Genomic DNA, 16,309 nt, shown 5'->3' on the forward strand with positions numbered 1-16,309 from the left:
ATGTAGAATCATACTGAGACAGACAGCCTAAAGGCAAGAAGCCTGGGAGTTAAACATAAATAAAAGTTTCACCTTTAAAATACAGACTTTATACTTGGTCTCGGGTTTAGTATCAGTGTATGCTTTTAAGGGCTGAACCTTATTGTGGCTTTTGTTTTAAACCAGGAAACATTAATGGATAGAATTAAGAAACAGCTACGTGAATGGGATGAAAATCTCAAAGATGACTCTCTTCCTGCAAACCCAATAGGTATGGCAAGTACTTGCTTTATCTGGTATGTTGTTAAAAAGTGAGAAAAGCTTTAAATATTATTCAGTTTAAACCAACCTTTGAAGTCTGAAAAGGCATTTACATTTCTTTTGAACGTCTTTATTTTTTTAAGTTAATATTTCAGGCTGCAACAGAATCCTCTTATTAATTTTCTAACTTGAGTTGCAGAAGTGACTCTCATGTAGATACTTCCTATTCTTTATAGAGCCTTTGCTGTGAAGGCTGGCTCTAAGACTTAGCTTTATATGACATCTATATTTGTTTACAAGTCATGTCAAGTGTATGTTTGACTTAGGAAAACAACTTAAGTACATATTAATGAGTCCTAAGATTACAGCCTGCGAACCTCACTCGACTCTGTCGTTTAAGACTTTTCTTACAGAGTAGCTGCTTGTCTTCCTATTGATGATGTATTGAGAATTCAGCTCCTTAAAATTGGCAGTGCTATCCAGCGGCTTCGCTGTGAGTTAGACATCATGAACAAAGTGAGTAACACCTCCATGTCTGTCCTTTAGATTGTCGGTCACACTATAGACAGTTGAGACAAGCTATCTTGACTGTAGTAATACAGTCATATAGATTGTCAGTTACACTACAGACATTTGCTTACCTGCTATAGTTTGCATTAAAAACATCTCTACTCTCAAATGCTCTGTGACTTAGACCATTTCAGATTTGGCAGATTAGGAATCTATAAACAAAGTCTTGTCCATATTTGAATAAAGTATATTCAGTGTGAGAATTTGAATCATTTCAAATTATTTTTGCAGTCCATAATTTAATTTTGTCTGCTTAGAAGTGTGTGATCTACAATGCAAGACATTAATGCCTAGAAAAGCTTAATCATCCTCTGGCTAACAGGCGTGTTTTTCCATTGAACCTTTGTAGTGTACTTCACTTTGCTGTAAACAATGTCAAGAAACAGAAATAACAACAAAGAATGAAATATTTAGGTAAGATCTTTATTACATTTTTAATCTGTCTCAATATATTTCCCTTTTAGAATTCTGTGGTTTCACTTTCCTCCAGTGCCTAGAAATACACTCAATAAAGAACAAACATAGGGGAGGCTTCTTCCAGCCTGGAAACATCTCTCGTGACTATACAATATTTTTCCCCTCAATTTTTGTTTAGAGACATCCTATCTTCAAGCATTACATTTCAGCTACACAGGACCAAAACTGAATATGTCCTAATGCTGTTAAATATAACACTTTGATGAATTCATTAGAATTATAAATCAAGAAGGTAAGGAAAATATCTGGGTAAAGTAGCTAACTGTCCAAAGATGAAAACATGACCTCACTAGGCTTTGTAAACATTTTCAAGCCAATAGAATATCTGCCAGTATCTCCTGTATACTGGTCTTACATTTTACACCAAGTGTACTGTATAATACCTAAAATTCAAAGGTTAAAAGTGTAACTTATACCCCAAATAAGTAAAAATCGGGAATTACTACTTTTCTTTTCATTGTCTTATTCCCCATTGTTTCTTTGTAGTTTATCCTTATGTGGTCCAATGGCAGCTTATGTGAATCCTCATGGATATGTACATGAGACACTGACTGTGTATAAAGCTTCCAACCTGAATCTGATAGGCCGGCCTTCTACAGTGCACAGCTGGTTTCCTGGGTAATATGGCTGTTTACTTGTTTTGTTGACTCTTCATTTAGTCTTAACTGAAGTTTCTAGAAAGGATACAAAACAAACAGGCAGGAATAGTTTAAAATTTTCAACAGTAGGTTAAAGCAGAGACATCTGAGATGAAAAAAGTAGTAAATCCTGCTTTTTCTAGCTTGCTTTAATCTGGGTCTGCCTTACCTTGAGCGTGCAGAAGAATTGGGGATTAGTTACTTATCTTTGCACTTGAAGAAAACCCTGGATTTGGCATCATTCTTGAGGACTGAAGCAGACACTGATATGCTAAGCTAAGCACTGTATGCAGAATCCTCCACCTGAGGAAAAGGGTAACTTGAGAGTAGAAGTGCCTTGTTTTGTGAGGCATTTCATGCAGTCCTTCATACCTCACCTGCATCTCCAATAAAAATGCAGAAAGCAGTGAGGTTAAAGCTGGAGCCAAATGCAACATAAGGATGAGTGCAGTAGTAAGTTATCAAATCATAGTATCAGTATAGTATCAAATTATAATGAGGTGATTTTGTAAATTTGAGGTTTAAGAGAAATTTCATGAAAAGCATACACCAATAGGTTATGTCTTTCCTTCATTTTATAGGTATGCATGGACCATTGCTCAGTGTAAGATTTGTGCAAGCCACATTGGATGGAAATTTACAGCCACAAAAAAAGACATGTCACCTCAAAAATTTTGGGGCTTAACTCGCTCTGCTCTGTTACCCACAATCCCAGAGACTGAAGATGAAATAAGTCCAGACAAAGTAATACTTTGTCTGTAAGTGCACCTGCAGGAGTGACTTCCTGACATTTTCTCAAGTCAGGTCTCGCCAGACAGACATCACTGCCTCTGATATATGTGTATAGTGGGTTACAGCATTTGGGTACCAAGTTCGAGAGCTACTTGTTTAGGGAAAGAGAAAGCAGTGTATGTCACTGATAGTATAGGATAAGGAACACATAATGGGGGTGGCTATGGAACAGGACAGTGACTGAATGTTCCAGAAGCTGGGTTGGTAAGCACAAGATGGAGGCAAGGCAGTGTGATTTTAAAAGGACTTTGCTCCTTTCAATTTTCTTTAGTTTGTCTGAAATACTGATTTGTAAATTTTGAAAATATTAAAGAGTAAATTAAGCAGTTTGAACAGAAAAAAGAAAATAATAGCATTTAGTGTATTTGCACTATTTATTTGATGAACCTGTCATGTGCTAGATCCCTTTAACTAATGTATATGTATGTCCATTTTGCATTTCATTTGCAAATGTAAGTGAACAGTATATTTCTAGGGTTGTACCATTCAGGAACTAGAGCAACTGCAGGGCATCTTTAAATAAACCTGGCCAAAACTAATACCTATTTAGGTGAATTATGTCAAAATAATCAAGTGAAAATACTTCAAGTGTAAGTACAGTAATAAAATGTAATTCAAGAATAGGCTACTCCTCAATGTCATTTTTTTAAAGTTCTTCTATTCAAGCTGCAGTATAATCTGGTGACTTTTTACCATTACTTTCACATAGTACTGTTTAAAGGAGTCTTACACAATACAGCAGCTCTAATGTCACTCATCTGTACAGATGACAACAGCAGGAACTATTTGACTTCCAAGAAAATTAAAAATCTAAGCTGCCGTTTCCTTGTATAATACAATTATGAGTGGCTGTGCAGTAAATAGTTAATTACAAAAATATAAGCCATATCCATCTGATTAGCAAAATGTGTTCACTGTCTGTGACACCTGTTATTTATAAAGGCAGGAGCACCAGCCTTCTTGTTATTCCTGCAACTTTCTGAAATCAGAAACAATCCTGTATAAATAGATGCCATTTTGGACTAATTAATTTTAAAATTCAGGAAACATCTAAGACAACATTGTTATTTTAGCACACACACAGTTTTTCTTCAACAGCCACTCTACATAAGTAACAGCCAAGACACTTCTCACCTGACTCTGCTCCCAAAGAGTTGGAAAATTCAGAGTTATTAAGCTGTATTAACAGCAGGCAGACCTAAGCTTAGTTTTTCTATGTACACTCATGCTATGTCTTAGGATTTCAGTAAGACATGGAAGGAAAGAAAACCAGTCTTACCAAGACTTTCCACTGTCTCATGCAGAGCTAATTAGGTCTTCTTTATGTAACTTAGTAGTTCATCCTTTTCCATTTGGTATCCACTCTTCTTCCACTGTTCACGAAGCTGCTGTAACAGGGTCCCAATTTCCTTCCCGGAAGAAATGCCCACTTTCCTGATGTCGTGTCCACTCACAGGAAATGGCGGGACAGACCACTGCTGCATCTCCTTGAGAAGACCATGCTCTCCTTGGTACTTCAGCAGTTCACAAACACGGGCAGTTGCATCCGGTTCCCTAGACTGAGTGACACAGTTTTATCACTAAACACTCACAATTTCATCTATTTAAATACTTATAAAATCTACAGTTTGAAAAAATTACTTCTCTCCAGTGAGAACAATTTTCTGATCAAAACCTAACACATACTTACATCTATAACAAAGTCTTGATATGGTCTCAATGGTTCTGAACTATCTGTTGCTTTAACCAAGTCTTTCCTGTTTTTAACTATAAATAAACCCAAGTTTTTCTCCTCTTTTGAAATTTTCAATCTTAAATCCAGTTTTGTGACATCATCTTGTACTCTGAATAAAGAGGCCAAAAGAGTCATTGGTTTTGGTGAAAAGCCTTCAACATTTTTACTGACTTTGTTAAATTCTTCTAAATTTGCATTAGCAGGTAAACCTGTATAAACAAAAGAGAAAAGTCATTTTTTTTCTTAACTATAAAACCTTCACTCATCTCTTAAACTATGCAGATTTTTAAGAATGTATAGTGTTCTTTCTCCATTGCTTATTATCAGCCCATTTGTCACTCCTTTAACTCCTAGAAGAAATTCATCACGTTCTTGTTTCCAATAGCAAGATGTAGTTGGAAGCTTTAGAGCTGTGATCACATCAGGTACACAACATATACCTTTTTTCATTATGGTCCTGTCTGCACCCATTCCCTACTCAGTAATTTTATATTCTTGTGAAATAGTCAGTTACTGTGTAGAATATACTGGCTACAATTATTGTGAAAATGCTCATTATGCATTAACTTGTTGCTTTCTCCTACTTTCTATGAAGTAACTTTTATTTTGAACCTTTTTGATGGTAAACCAACCCAGCTGCAAAGTCAGTGAGTGGCACAGCTTCATCAGATTCAAGTGTTGTCTCTGAACTATTCTTTACCCATAAATAAACTATATCCATCCTTAGTCCCAAAGTTTATCTCAGAATTTCATTTCACTGCTTTAAATCCCTTAGGTATTTAACACAAAACATTTTACCTCACATACTTTTTACACTAGGTATTTTGTTGCTAGAAATTCACACATTGTCTAACCTGTTCTCACCTATGTGAGGAGCCACATCAAGATCATAGATCAGGTGGATCAAATGGTTAACATGGTCACCAGTAAGAATTTTCTTCAGTTCTACCCAAATCCTCTCTCCTGATATTCCAGCCAAGCCTTTGGCATTTGCTGCAATTGCTTCTAGAGTCTCATGGTCATGGTCACCAGGTGTGTCGACAATTCTGCCATAAAATCTGTAAGATATTTGATGTGTGACATTATTACAAAAGAAAAGAGAAATAAATATCCTCAGAATTTTGTAACCTCTGTACATGCCTGGATCACCACTTTGTTTTTTCCATTTTACTACATCTAGGTGAGAGATGAACCAAGCATAAACAGTGCTACACTTTTAAGTCTTGATGTTTGGTCTGTTATAAACAGAATGTCTGCATAGACTCAAGTTTAGAAAACATCTGATGATGCATTATTTAGATTGAAGAAACCCAAATGCACACAAAATTACAGGATCTCATTCCAGTAAAAATAGCATTTATCAAAGTTAGTAAGTTTGACAGAAGCATATAGAAACCTACTTGTAAAGCTAACCAGAAATAAACTAGTAGAGGCACTGTGAAAACGAGAATGGCTTCTGAAAACGAACAGAGATGGATCCTAGAGTTTATCCAAAGTAAGTCAAGTCAGTGTCAGGGGGTGATCCTGGCTCTCCTGTGTTCACTGTGGCTCACTTTTGAAAAAAAAAAAAAAAAAATCAAAGCCATGAAGTCAAAATGGATTGATGATCAACTGACAGAAAATGAAACACACCAAAAATGTAGTACAGTGGCCTCAAACTCAGTGTGTAGCCAAGGCTGGCATTGAACTCTTGACCTTCCTGCTTTTGGTTCCCACAGTGTTAGGATTATAGGCATATCTACTACTCTTGAATCAATATTCTGTCATAACAATAAAGGTAAAGATAAGAGTTAAATAATCCAGACAAAAAGGTAAGTACTAGGGTATGTTAGCTGATGTATCCATGAAGTCTAAGTTTCAGGGACACACACAGATGACATTCTTATCACTGCTGCAGAGAAGAGGAACTACAGGTAACCAAAAAGTTCAGAACAGATTGAATGCTTTTGTCATAAACATGACAGCTCTGAGGTAAAAGGTGAGCTTACCTTCAATTCCAATTTATCAAGACAGTATAAGTATAGCCAGCGTTTACACATCAGCAAAAATTCTCCAAAAATTAAAACCACTAATACCCACACAACTATCGATGCATTTCACACTTAGCAAGTTTATCCAATGTTTAACTATCTTTATACTCTGATTTGTTATACTACTCACTTAAGAGCATTCTCGTGCGTCACTTTGTGGTAAGGCACCAGATATGTTCTAGAGCATCTCTTAAGTTCCTGAGGGCAGACACTTTATTGCTCTGTAATCAGAGCACCTACACAATACCTGGCCTGTAAAGACTTAAACTACAGGATCAATGAAGGAAAAAGACATTAACAAGTTAAAGCTTTTATATAGAGCATACCACAAAGAATGGTTTAATTATATATACTTCAGAATAAAAGCCAAAGGGTGCTCAACACTGAAGACAGTACTTGGAATGTCTCAAGGAGTGACATGAAAAACTGAAATTTTCTATTGAAATTTATAAGTTCTTACCTGAAATACCTTAAAATTCGAAGATAATCTTCCTGAATTCTCTGTTTAGCATGTCCAACAAATCTAACCTTTTTATTTTTTAAATCTGCATAACCATTAAAGTAATCAAACAATGTACCATCAAAACCTATTCATCGGAAAAGAGGAAAGAAAAATCATTAGCAAGGATTTGGTGGGAAGAGAAATTATCTGAAAACTACCAAACAGTAAAGTTCAATAAAAGAGTTAAAAATGACAACCCAGGTTCTAACAGTATTCATATATATTACTACTACATGAGAAGCGTCCTTCAAGAATAAACAAATCCAGTTACCATACGTGTAAAGCTGGGTGGAAGGGAAGACACCAGATCAGAACAGACAGCAATAGGTAATCTAAACATAAGACTTGTAAATATTAATGGGATAAAACATAACATTCCTAAAATAAGAAAAACAGGAGAGATTCTGACTCAGAGGAATGGGTAGAAAGTAATGCAGAACAGACAGTACCTTTCCCAACTTCTGTGCACAAACGTCTGCACACATTCAGAAACAAGAAAATCTCTAAAACACTGTAACAGACATTAGTAAAAAATATCTACCCTATCTATGGAGCATGTTTAGAGGCTGGTCCTACAAAACCAAGGCTGCAGGATCTCCATGATCCAGGTCAACAACAGGATATCCAAGATGAGTCCCAGTGAAGTTTCAGTATTAATGGTGTAGCAGAAGCCAGAGGCCTTGTACCAAATCAAGAAATCATTGTAGTGAAGGGGTGCAAGCAAAGAAGTGTGGCTAGAACAGTATATACCATGAGAAGCTATGGCTTCCACCAACAGACTGATACCAGGGGAGGGTGAGATGAGTAGGACTGGGGTGCATGATGTGTTTACAAAGAGAATCCACAAAAAGTTTAAAGGTTTTGAAGATATAAATAAGCTTATTGGCAAAAATAAAAAACAGAAAATTACAAGTTTGCGCAGTTTTGGAGAAAATATCTCAGTATCAAGATACTACTACCTAATTTCCCTCATATGCAAAAACGGTTCTGAAATAAACAGACCAAGATGGCAAAACAACATTCAAGACACAGAGAGGAGTTTCTACAATGACCTGAACACACACTCAAAATTCAAAACCAAAAAGCAATCCATATAAATAAAAACCAGCTTACAAAATTAATATCCAGGAACTCTTAAAAAATAACATTTCAGCCTTAAGTCACAATACAAGTTTTCGAAAAGCTTTTCAGATCTCCCTTAGACTGGGTAACAGCTGTCTGATAACAGACTGTAACAAAGCAGGCACACTGGATTCCACTGGACCCTGTGTGAGTCAATACCGCCCCCCAACCCAGTTACTTCCTTAATCTTCACTACAGTAGTAAAAAACACCCCAGTTTACAGCTAATGATGTTAACTGTTTAGTCAACAGACTGTAAAGTTCAACTTAAGCATTTGATAACATTTTCATACACAGACAAGACCTGTCCTATCTTCTCAAGAGATTACCTAGAAACATAGAATTTATAGTGAGGTCTCTTCGTTCAGCATCCTTCTGCCAGTCAGTTGTGAATTCTACCTCTGCATGTCTTCCATCAGTGGTAACATCAATCCGGAGAGTAGTAACTTCAAAATTTTCTTCATGAAGCTGCAATTAAACACAAGTTTTTGTTATTACTGTTTAAACTTTTAGCATGGCCAACTTGCCCGAATTTGTTGTCTCCTTCCTGTATGGGTTCTGGGAACAAGATTCAAGTTGTCAGGTTTGGGAGCAGGTGCCTTTCCCTACTGAGCCATGACACTGGCCCCCACAAACTCTTTACTAGCTTCCGTATTTACCACACTGCATTTTTATAGTTACTTTAATGTATACCACATTATTTAACAAAGGAGATAAATTATAAGACATTAGTTGCTAAGCAATTTCACTAACATTTACTTAAAATGTTTTACTATAATTTTTGAAACTTAAGACACAGCTATAAAAATAGTTTATGTCCTGTTGTAAATCATACTCCCACCTTTTAAAAGAACTGTTTTGTTAACGAAAATCAGATTAGTTTAATTCTATAGAGGAAGGAAAGGGTAATGAGGATCAGCAACATCACTGTCGTCCAGACCCACATCTTGGCCCACAGGAGAGGTTTTATGGAGTTACACAGATGGAGTTGGTCTTTCCCATGATAATAGTAGTACCTTGAGGAATAGTCCAGAAGACCTGCCTGAATACAATACATTTCTTTCCAGAATGCAGCTATAAATAACACAGTAGTAAATGTAAATTCTGAACCTGAATTAAAGAAAAACTATAGTATCAACACTCTAGAAAGCTAGGCAAAGAGAAATTATATATGGGCTTGCTGTAAAGAGAGGAGTGCCAAGGAACATCTTCAAACCTACAATGAAAGCCATGGTCTACGACAGAGGACTTACTTGGTTTTACCTCAGAAAATGTAAAGTGAGGAAAGCATCAAACTTACATAAGTAGCTCCACTGGGAGAGTGGAAGATTCCAGGGGACAAGTGGCATGGACATTTCTACTGAGACTTTAAAAACTGAACAAAAGTGTTACACTGCAGTAATCACAGAACACCAGAGCTAGTGAGGTCAGCTTCACTCACCCTGGCAGTGATGGTTCCGTGCTTCTCTCCTTTGTTGTTTATCATGCGGATGCCAGCTGACTGGAACATCTCCTTCATCTGAGTAGGGGTGGCAGTGGTGGCGAAATCCACATCCTGAGGCTTCACTCCATTTAATAAATCCCTCACTGCCCCTCCTGCTATTCTTAATTCATGGTTCTCTTTAGCAAATAACTCTGAGGAAAGACAGATTTGTCAGATTTTTGTTTTTCAAACACAATGAGTGGTTAAAGATTAAGAATCATATAAGGACAAGGTCTTGTCATTTATTAAAGATAGTACAGATCACTCAACCGACCAGTCTTGTATGAGAATGGAAGCAAGTCCATTCTTCAGAAAAGGTTCTCCTACTGCAGACTGGCCCTTAGAACTGCAATGAGAGATCTTTGAAATTTTCTTTCTTATCCAGAAGATAGTTCAGAATTCCAAGATGCTTTAGAATCATCATTATAAATATGATTATCACCAACAGGAAGCAATAAAACAACTGCGCTTGCTTCTCTATGGTGTATGTGCATTGTAGGATGGAACTCTTCTATTTCTCTTTGGTACAAACATTGACACAGTATGCTTATGCAGGAAACCTATGAAGCAAAGAACCTTTAAAAGGTAAAACTGTATACATTGTTGGAAACCAATGTGTACTTGTGCTATATAGAGTATGAACACTACCCAAGGCACTCCTTACAGTTTGGGATTACCTTGGCTTTCCAGACAGTTTTAATCTGAGTTCTCACCATCTAGCTACAAATTAAGGATAGCCCACCAAGCAACTAGCTTCTATCAATCCAAAAACTAAGAATACCATCAGAGAGCAAGTTGGTCCTACAGAACCCTATAGAACGGGGTCCTGATAGAACAGCTCTCCACATTTCATTGTAGTTATGTCTGATGTACACCATGTGTGTATTTTAAGCTTGCATTGATTTATGACTTTCTTTGTCCTGTATAACTATAAAACTTCATGAACCTGCTTCCATGTTGAAACATGAAATTTGAGGTAAACCACAATCTGTTTTCCTTGGATATGAACAATAAAGGCTCCCCTTTCGAAGAGAGCTGTGGATTTTAAGTTGGTAATCAAAGATAATGTCTACTTTCTGAAAACATAATGCAGATCCCACTTCCTAAACTCTTTACAAAACAAACTAATCCAGGTCCCAATATTAAGTCAGTTCCAGTGCCCTCTTGTGGGTCTGTGTAGGCGGCATTCTTTTACTGAAAGAAGCAGCTTGGCATATACTTGGGGCTCATACATTCAGCTAAACCCTTCCCTAATCACAACCCACAATATAACTCTCAGCGTGTGTTACTGAATCCTACCCTTCCACCTACTCTAACCAAACTGCCTCCCTCTGTAGATTTTCTAAAGTGGCTTGACTAAACATTCTTGCCTTAGGTAAACAAAGGCTCTGTACAAGGTAATACTTCATCAGCCTCTAAATAAGGCTTCATGTTTCCTTAATTCCCAACCAAGTCTCACAACCCATTGCCCAGTTAACAGTCTTTAAAATGCAAGTTATATCTCTAATGTTCATAAACTATGGAGAAGTCCATGTCCCAAACAACTGAAAAGCTCATTTTTCTATACTCTGCTTGTTCTGGGCCAGAGCTCTCAAGTGTCTTCATTTACCTCCTTGCCCTAGTCCCAAGCCACTGGCTCCTTAACTCCAGCCTCCATAGCTGGATTACTCTAAAGCTCAGAGTAAACACTGGGCAAATCCTCCTCTCACAGATTATCATTTCAATATCTACGTTCTCTAGCATAATGACCAAAGGCTTGCATATCCAACTTTTGTTTCATGTCTCCCTAATCTTTGCTTCACACTTTACACACAACAAACTCTTTGCAGTTTACTTCCAACTTGGTTTGCCTTGAGTACATCACTCCAGGCAGCCTTGTTCAATCCTGTTCACTGGCTAGTGGTCAACCTTCTTGTCCAGTAACATTAACTACTTACAGAAAACAGTGAGATGGACTTTAAGCACATAGCTCCTGGTAAGACCATGATCCACGCACGCCTAGTAATACTTGGGCAGCACAAATTGGAGTTAATGGGTTACTTTAAAAAGAGAGAGAGAACTTAGGAGAAGAAACTAGGAATTAGTTTGATTCTGATCAAATTGTATGAAACTTTCGAAAAATGAAAATATCTTTAGAAAATATTCAAGAAACTAAAATATTTAACATCTTAAATCTTGTTTCTAAAGGGAAAGCAACAGAGAATGAGAAAACTAGGGACTGGGAAAAGAAATGAAAAAAATAACATGTTCAATTATTCCAAGTTGGAATATCTGCAGTGTTTAAGCAACTGTCAGCCACTTAGGCTTACTCAGCATTTGAAATGTGTGCATCTGATGGACATGTTACATTGTTAGATATACTCTACATTTATAATTATTAGATATATTCTACATACATAATTATTTCACTCATTACTTTTTAGTTTTCTATTAGACAGAGGATTTCTGGCATTTTCCACTCTGATTAGATCACAGTGTAAACAACATCATATACTTGCATGGAAACCCTCTACTTCATCTAAAGAACTGAATTGTTTTCCTTGGTAGGTACCTCAAATAGCATTATCTCATTTCAAGAGCAGAAAAGTAGCCTTGGGAATAGCACAGTCTTAAAGCAATGTTTCCCCTAGTTTTTTCAACATAACTAATTTATGGAGTAAAAAACAAAATGAATAGCTGTTCGTCAGTGGAATCCCAGCATTTGTTTTAAAAGTACTTAAGGGCCTAGGAAATGTCTGAGTAAAAGTCATTGCCAACACACAACATGCACCTTGATCACCCCAGTCACAAAATGGCCCCTGAAGTGCATGTAAGTCTCTGAGGTAGAATGCATAACAACACAATATATTTCTGGAAAACATTTCTGACACACCAGCAGTCTTTAGATTGCAAGTGTGGGCTGCTTCAGCATCACTTGCTCTGAGCAAAGTGTGACAGCAACGATTTTCTGTTTGCTTCCCAGACAAACTTTATAGGTGCACATACAGACAGAGGGGGAAATCTTTCTTCTGTTCTCTCGGAGAGCAACGACACAATGGGAAACACAGCTTCAATGTTAACAAACTGGGTGACAGCAGACCCTGTAATTTAAAATCCAACTCCTTCAATTGGTTATTAGGCAAACAGACGGACAGACACTTCACTTCCTAAGCATGTGCTTCCTCTTCCTTTCAGAACTCTATTTAAAGGTGTTGGATCTCATTACATAATGTGTGGTGAACAGAATTCCCTGGGGGCCACAGAAAAGCTGTGCTTCACCCTGCAGTCAACTTCCCACCATTTTCAGCATATCCCAAGTGTGTCTTCCTTTCATTGGTGCCACAAAAATATCTCAATGTTGACAGAAAGATCTGCCTTGTAATTTTCTGTGGTAAAGAATTCCAAAGCCCAGAAGGCAACCTCAACTTCTCACCTGTCAGGCTCTTCAATCCTTCTGTGAAAAGTGACTGGAATTCTGGAGACTGCAACTTCATTGTAAATAGGTATCGCTTTATAAGGCACAATCTACTCCAACTACAGCTCAGGACCTGCCTGTGCCAAGGATACAGGAGGCTCTGCATCTGGAGGGAAGTCACCAACCAGACATCTACAATGCAAGCACACAGGTATGCTAATTAAACTTCAAAAGGAGGGCAAACAAATGCTGTCACTCAACTAGCAAACTCATCTCTCCGGATAGAAATGTGAGTGATCCTTTAAGTAACACTAAATCATTTCGATGGCAGCTCCCAGTACTCTTGTTTACTATGTTGGGAGCAGGAGGGAAAGAAAATAAAATACTAGATTGTCAGGAACAGCAGGTTTCCTGAACGCATCAGTTACACGTGCTCACCACCCTCCTTCCCTACCCAACGTAGGCCTCAAGGTTACTGCCCCCAAAGTTGAAACTTTGCGGAGTTGCCTCGGCAGTTCTCGCCGTCTGCTCGATCTCCAACAGGTGGGAGCTCTTAAAAGACCCCAAGAAAAGTATCAAACCGCGAGGACAGCTACCCTCAAGCAGGTCGCTCAACTGAAATACTTGCTTTCTCTCCTTACTCTTGAAAACCGCGGGAAACCGGCCCTAAGTTACGACCGCCACCCATGGCTCAATAAAGGAAGACCCGGCGTCACCTAGAGTGGGAAGCAGCCTCCACCTCCCGCCATCTCCCAAGGGCGCGTTCAGACGCACGCTGCACAACGGGGTCGTAGGGTGCCGTAGGAACGTGGCGTTCCTATTCCAAGGGCCGGCTCACCTGCCCGCCGCTCCCGGCCTCACGAGCACTTCCGGGTCGCGGCGCAATGACGTCCTCACGCACTAACGAGCCGCAGCGAATGAAACGCCACTACAGGGCCCGCCCACTTCCTCTGGGCGGGGCTACGTTTTACTAAGTGGTGCCTGTTTTTCCTACGCCTGCGCGCAAGGCAGGCTGACTTCCCCTGGCTTGGAACTTGAGCAAGGATTTACCCCTTGGTGCTTGAGACCCGGTCAACACTCTTTATCCAAGCAGTTAACAGCTTTGCGTAACCGTGAAGAACTTTGGTTTTATTCAGTCCTATGCAGAGTGGAAAGACTGGCAGAGACTGGGAAAATAGACCTGCGACTTAATCTTCCCAGTTTTCCTTGAAAAAAAAAACGCATATGCCAGAGTATTTCCTTGTTCCCTGTCACCCTATCTCTTCTGGGGACATGGGTATCTAATATTTGAAACGACAGACTGCCTGTCCAACTCGAGATTCAGAAACATACTGATAACAATGTTCAAAGCCTGAAGGGAAACTAAGCTCAAATCCCTTAGCCCTGCACACTTAAGTAGATAATTTGAATAAATTCTATTAAAAAAATAACTACTGGTGTAAGATAAAATGTTTTACAGTCTCCAACTAATATCAACAAATAACAAAAATGAAATATTAGCAAACAGAGTCGTACAACATAAGGAGGATTTTTTTTTCTTAAGTTTGTTTAGGAGTAAATATACGAAAAGCAAGTTGGACTTAATGTTCAAAAACCAACTGAGGTAACTCATCACACCAACGGACACGAAAAAAAGCCACACAAAAGAGCTCTTGTCTTTTTATACATTACTCGGGATATTAAGATTAAACAGGACTTCCACAGTGAAGTAAAAGGCACCCGAGTAAAAATCAACAGCTCACATCAGATTAGGGGGAATTTGGATCATGTTTCCCTTAACATTTGGAACTTAACAGTTATTCAGTATAAGGATTGATTTCTAACATGTTCATTTTCCATTTGTAACAAAAAGAAAAAACTTTGGTTCAACAATACAGAAGAAATCATCATTGTCTTGTCATATGATGGGGAGAAATAAGTTCTATGATGATACAACAGACCTTAAAATTCCATTAGGAAACTCTTGCAACTAATAAATTCTCGCTGCAAAATGTAAGAATATTGAATTAACATTGAAAAGCTTTATCTCTATATACCAATAATGAACACAGAGAAGAAATCATGAAAACAATATCATTCAAAATGGCCTCTAAAATACCCAGACTAAACCTAACTGAGGAAGAGAAAGGCAATAAAATGAGAACTTTAAAGCACTCAAGAAAGAAATGGAACAAGACACCAGAAGATGGAAAGACCTCTGAGCTTTTTGGATTGGTAGAATCAAAATTGTATAAAATGGCCATTTTACTAAAAATAATGCATAGGTTTAATGTAAACTCCATTAAAATGTCAACATCATTATTTACAGACATAGGTAAGACAAACTGAAAATGTGTTTGAAAACACATAAAAGAACTGAGATAGCCAAAAGACTTCAGCAAGAGGAACAATGCTAGAGGCATAACCACACCTGACTTCAGGCTATATACTACAGAGACCATAATAAAAACAGTGCAACACTAGCTCAAAACTAGACTTGTTTGTTAAGTTTTAAACCTGGGACAAAGGATGAGGTGCTCATTTAACTATGAAAGTGGACCTGACCTCTAGGTTCTCCCAGCATCCCTCATTTCCACCTGTTAAGGGTGTAGCTGGCATACCAGAACTCTCCAGCCCAGGGACTGGACTCTTCTTTCCTATATAATCCAGACATTTTGTCTACCCTCCCATATTTTGTAGTTTTGGCCTCCTGGATGCTGGACCTGATTCATTCTCTTTCCCCTCATTTCCCCTCCTGCTCTCCCCACATGGCTTGGGGTCAAACCACTCTAGACCCTCCTGGATAGCTTTACTCTGGCTGTGCTCTCCCACATATCTATGATAAACTTTCTCCCCTAATATACCAGGAACAGTCATGTCCTTTCCTTTCCATTTTTTTTTTCATAGATCAGAATAGAGTGTAGAACAGAATGGAAGACTCAAACCTGAACAATCAGAGCCACAAATGTGTTACTTTAAACAAAAGTGTTGGTAATTTCCACTGGAAAAAAAGATAGACTCTTTAACAAACAATACTGAAAAAAACTGGATGTCCACATCTAGAAAAAAAAAATGATACTAAATGCTTATCTCTCACATTGCGAGAACGCTGGCGCGCACACACACACACACACACACACACACACACACACATGACTTTAAGTAGACCACAGATGGTAAGTTAAAGCCCAAAACTGAAAATTCCAAAGGAGAAGGTAAGCAGGGGTAGGATGCTAGCTAGCAGAATCTATGAAATGTGGAACCGAGACTTGAGACACTGAGAGAGCCTGGAGGCCAGCACTTGCTTTGGTATGCTAATAGGTACCATAGGTATACATTTGTCATGTC

General features: G+C 38.1%; 2 protein-coding genes across 5 annotated transcripts in view; one reads left to right on the top strand and one right to left on the bottom strand.

Moving 5' to 3' along the window:
* The window catches only part of CRBN (cereblon), a gene marked incomplete at its 5' end in the record, with an annotated part of 19,926 nt that extends 15,902 nt beyond the window's left edge, over positions 1-4,024 (top strand). For both annotated transcript variants that reach the window (XM_080914610.1, XM_080914611.1), the window contains 5 exons: positions 166-250; positions 641-756; positions 1,160-1,224; positions 1,774-1,905; positions 2,507-4,024. In XM_080914610.1, the coding sequence (XP_080770736.1) occupies positions 166-250; positions 641-756; positions 1,160-1,224; positions 1,774-1,905; positions 2,507-2,687 (579 nt within the window). In that variant the 3' untranslated portion in view covers positions 2,688-4,024. The remainder of the gene's footprint in view (positions 1-165; positions 251-640; positions 757-1,159; positions 1,225-1,773; positions 1,906-2,506) is intronic.
* On the bottom strand, positions 1,215-13,834 carry TRNT1 (tRNA nucleotidyl transferase 1). Of its 3 annotated transcripts, none has more exons than XM_080914612.1 (9): positions 13,699-13,834; positions 13,001-13,174; positions 9,547-9,740; positions 8,435-8,573; positions 6,943-7,069; positions 5,317-5,510; positions 4,408-4,661; positions 3,997-4,276; positions 1,215-1,961 (listed from the first exon to the last, which is right to left on the bottom strand). In XM_080914612.1, exons 2-8 carry the CDS (start codon positions 13,146-13,148, stop codon positions 4,028-4,030), a joined length of 1,305 nt encoding a protein of 434 aa, XP_080770738.1. In that variant the 5' UTR covers positions 13,149-13,174; positions 13,699-13,834; the 3' UTR covers positions 1,215-1,961; positions 3,997-4,027. The 3 variants fall into 3 exon arrangements, with proteins under 3 accessions (XP_080770738.1, XP_080770739.1, XP_080770740.1); XM_080914613.1 differs by having other exon boundaries at positions 13,821-13,830; XM_080914614.1 differs by having other exon boundaries at positions 1,913-2,228.
* Positions 13,835-16,309: the final 2,475 nt, after the last annotated feature.

Source organism: Micromys minutus (assembly GCF_963924665.1).
Source record: "Micromys minutus genome assembly, chromosome: 3".
Taxonomy (NCBI): domain Eukaryota; kingdom Metazoa; phylum Chordata; class Mammalia; order Rodentia; family Muridae; genus Micromys; species Micromys minutus.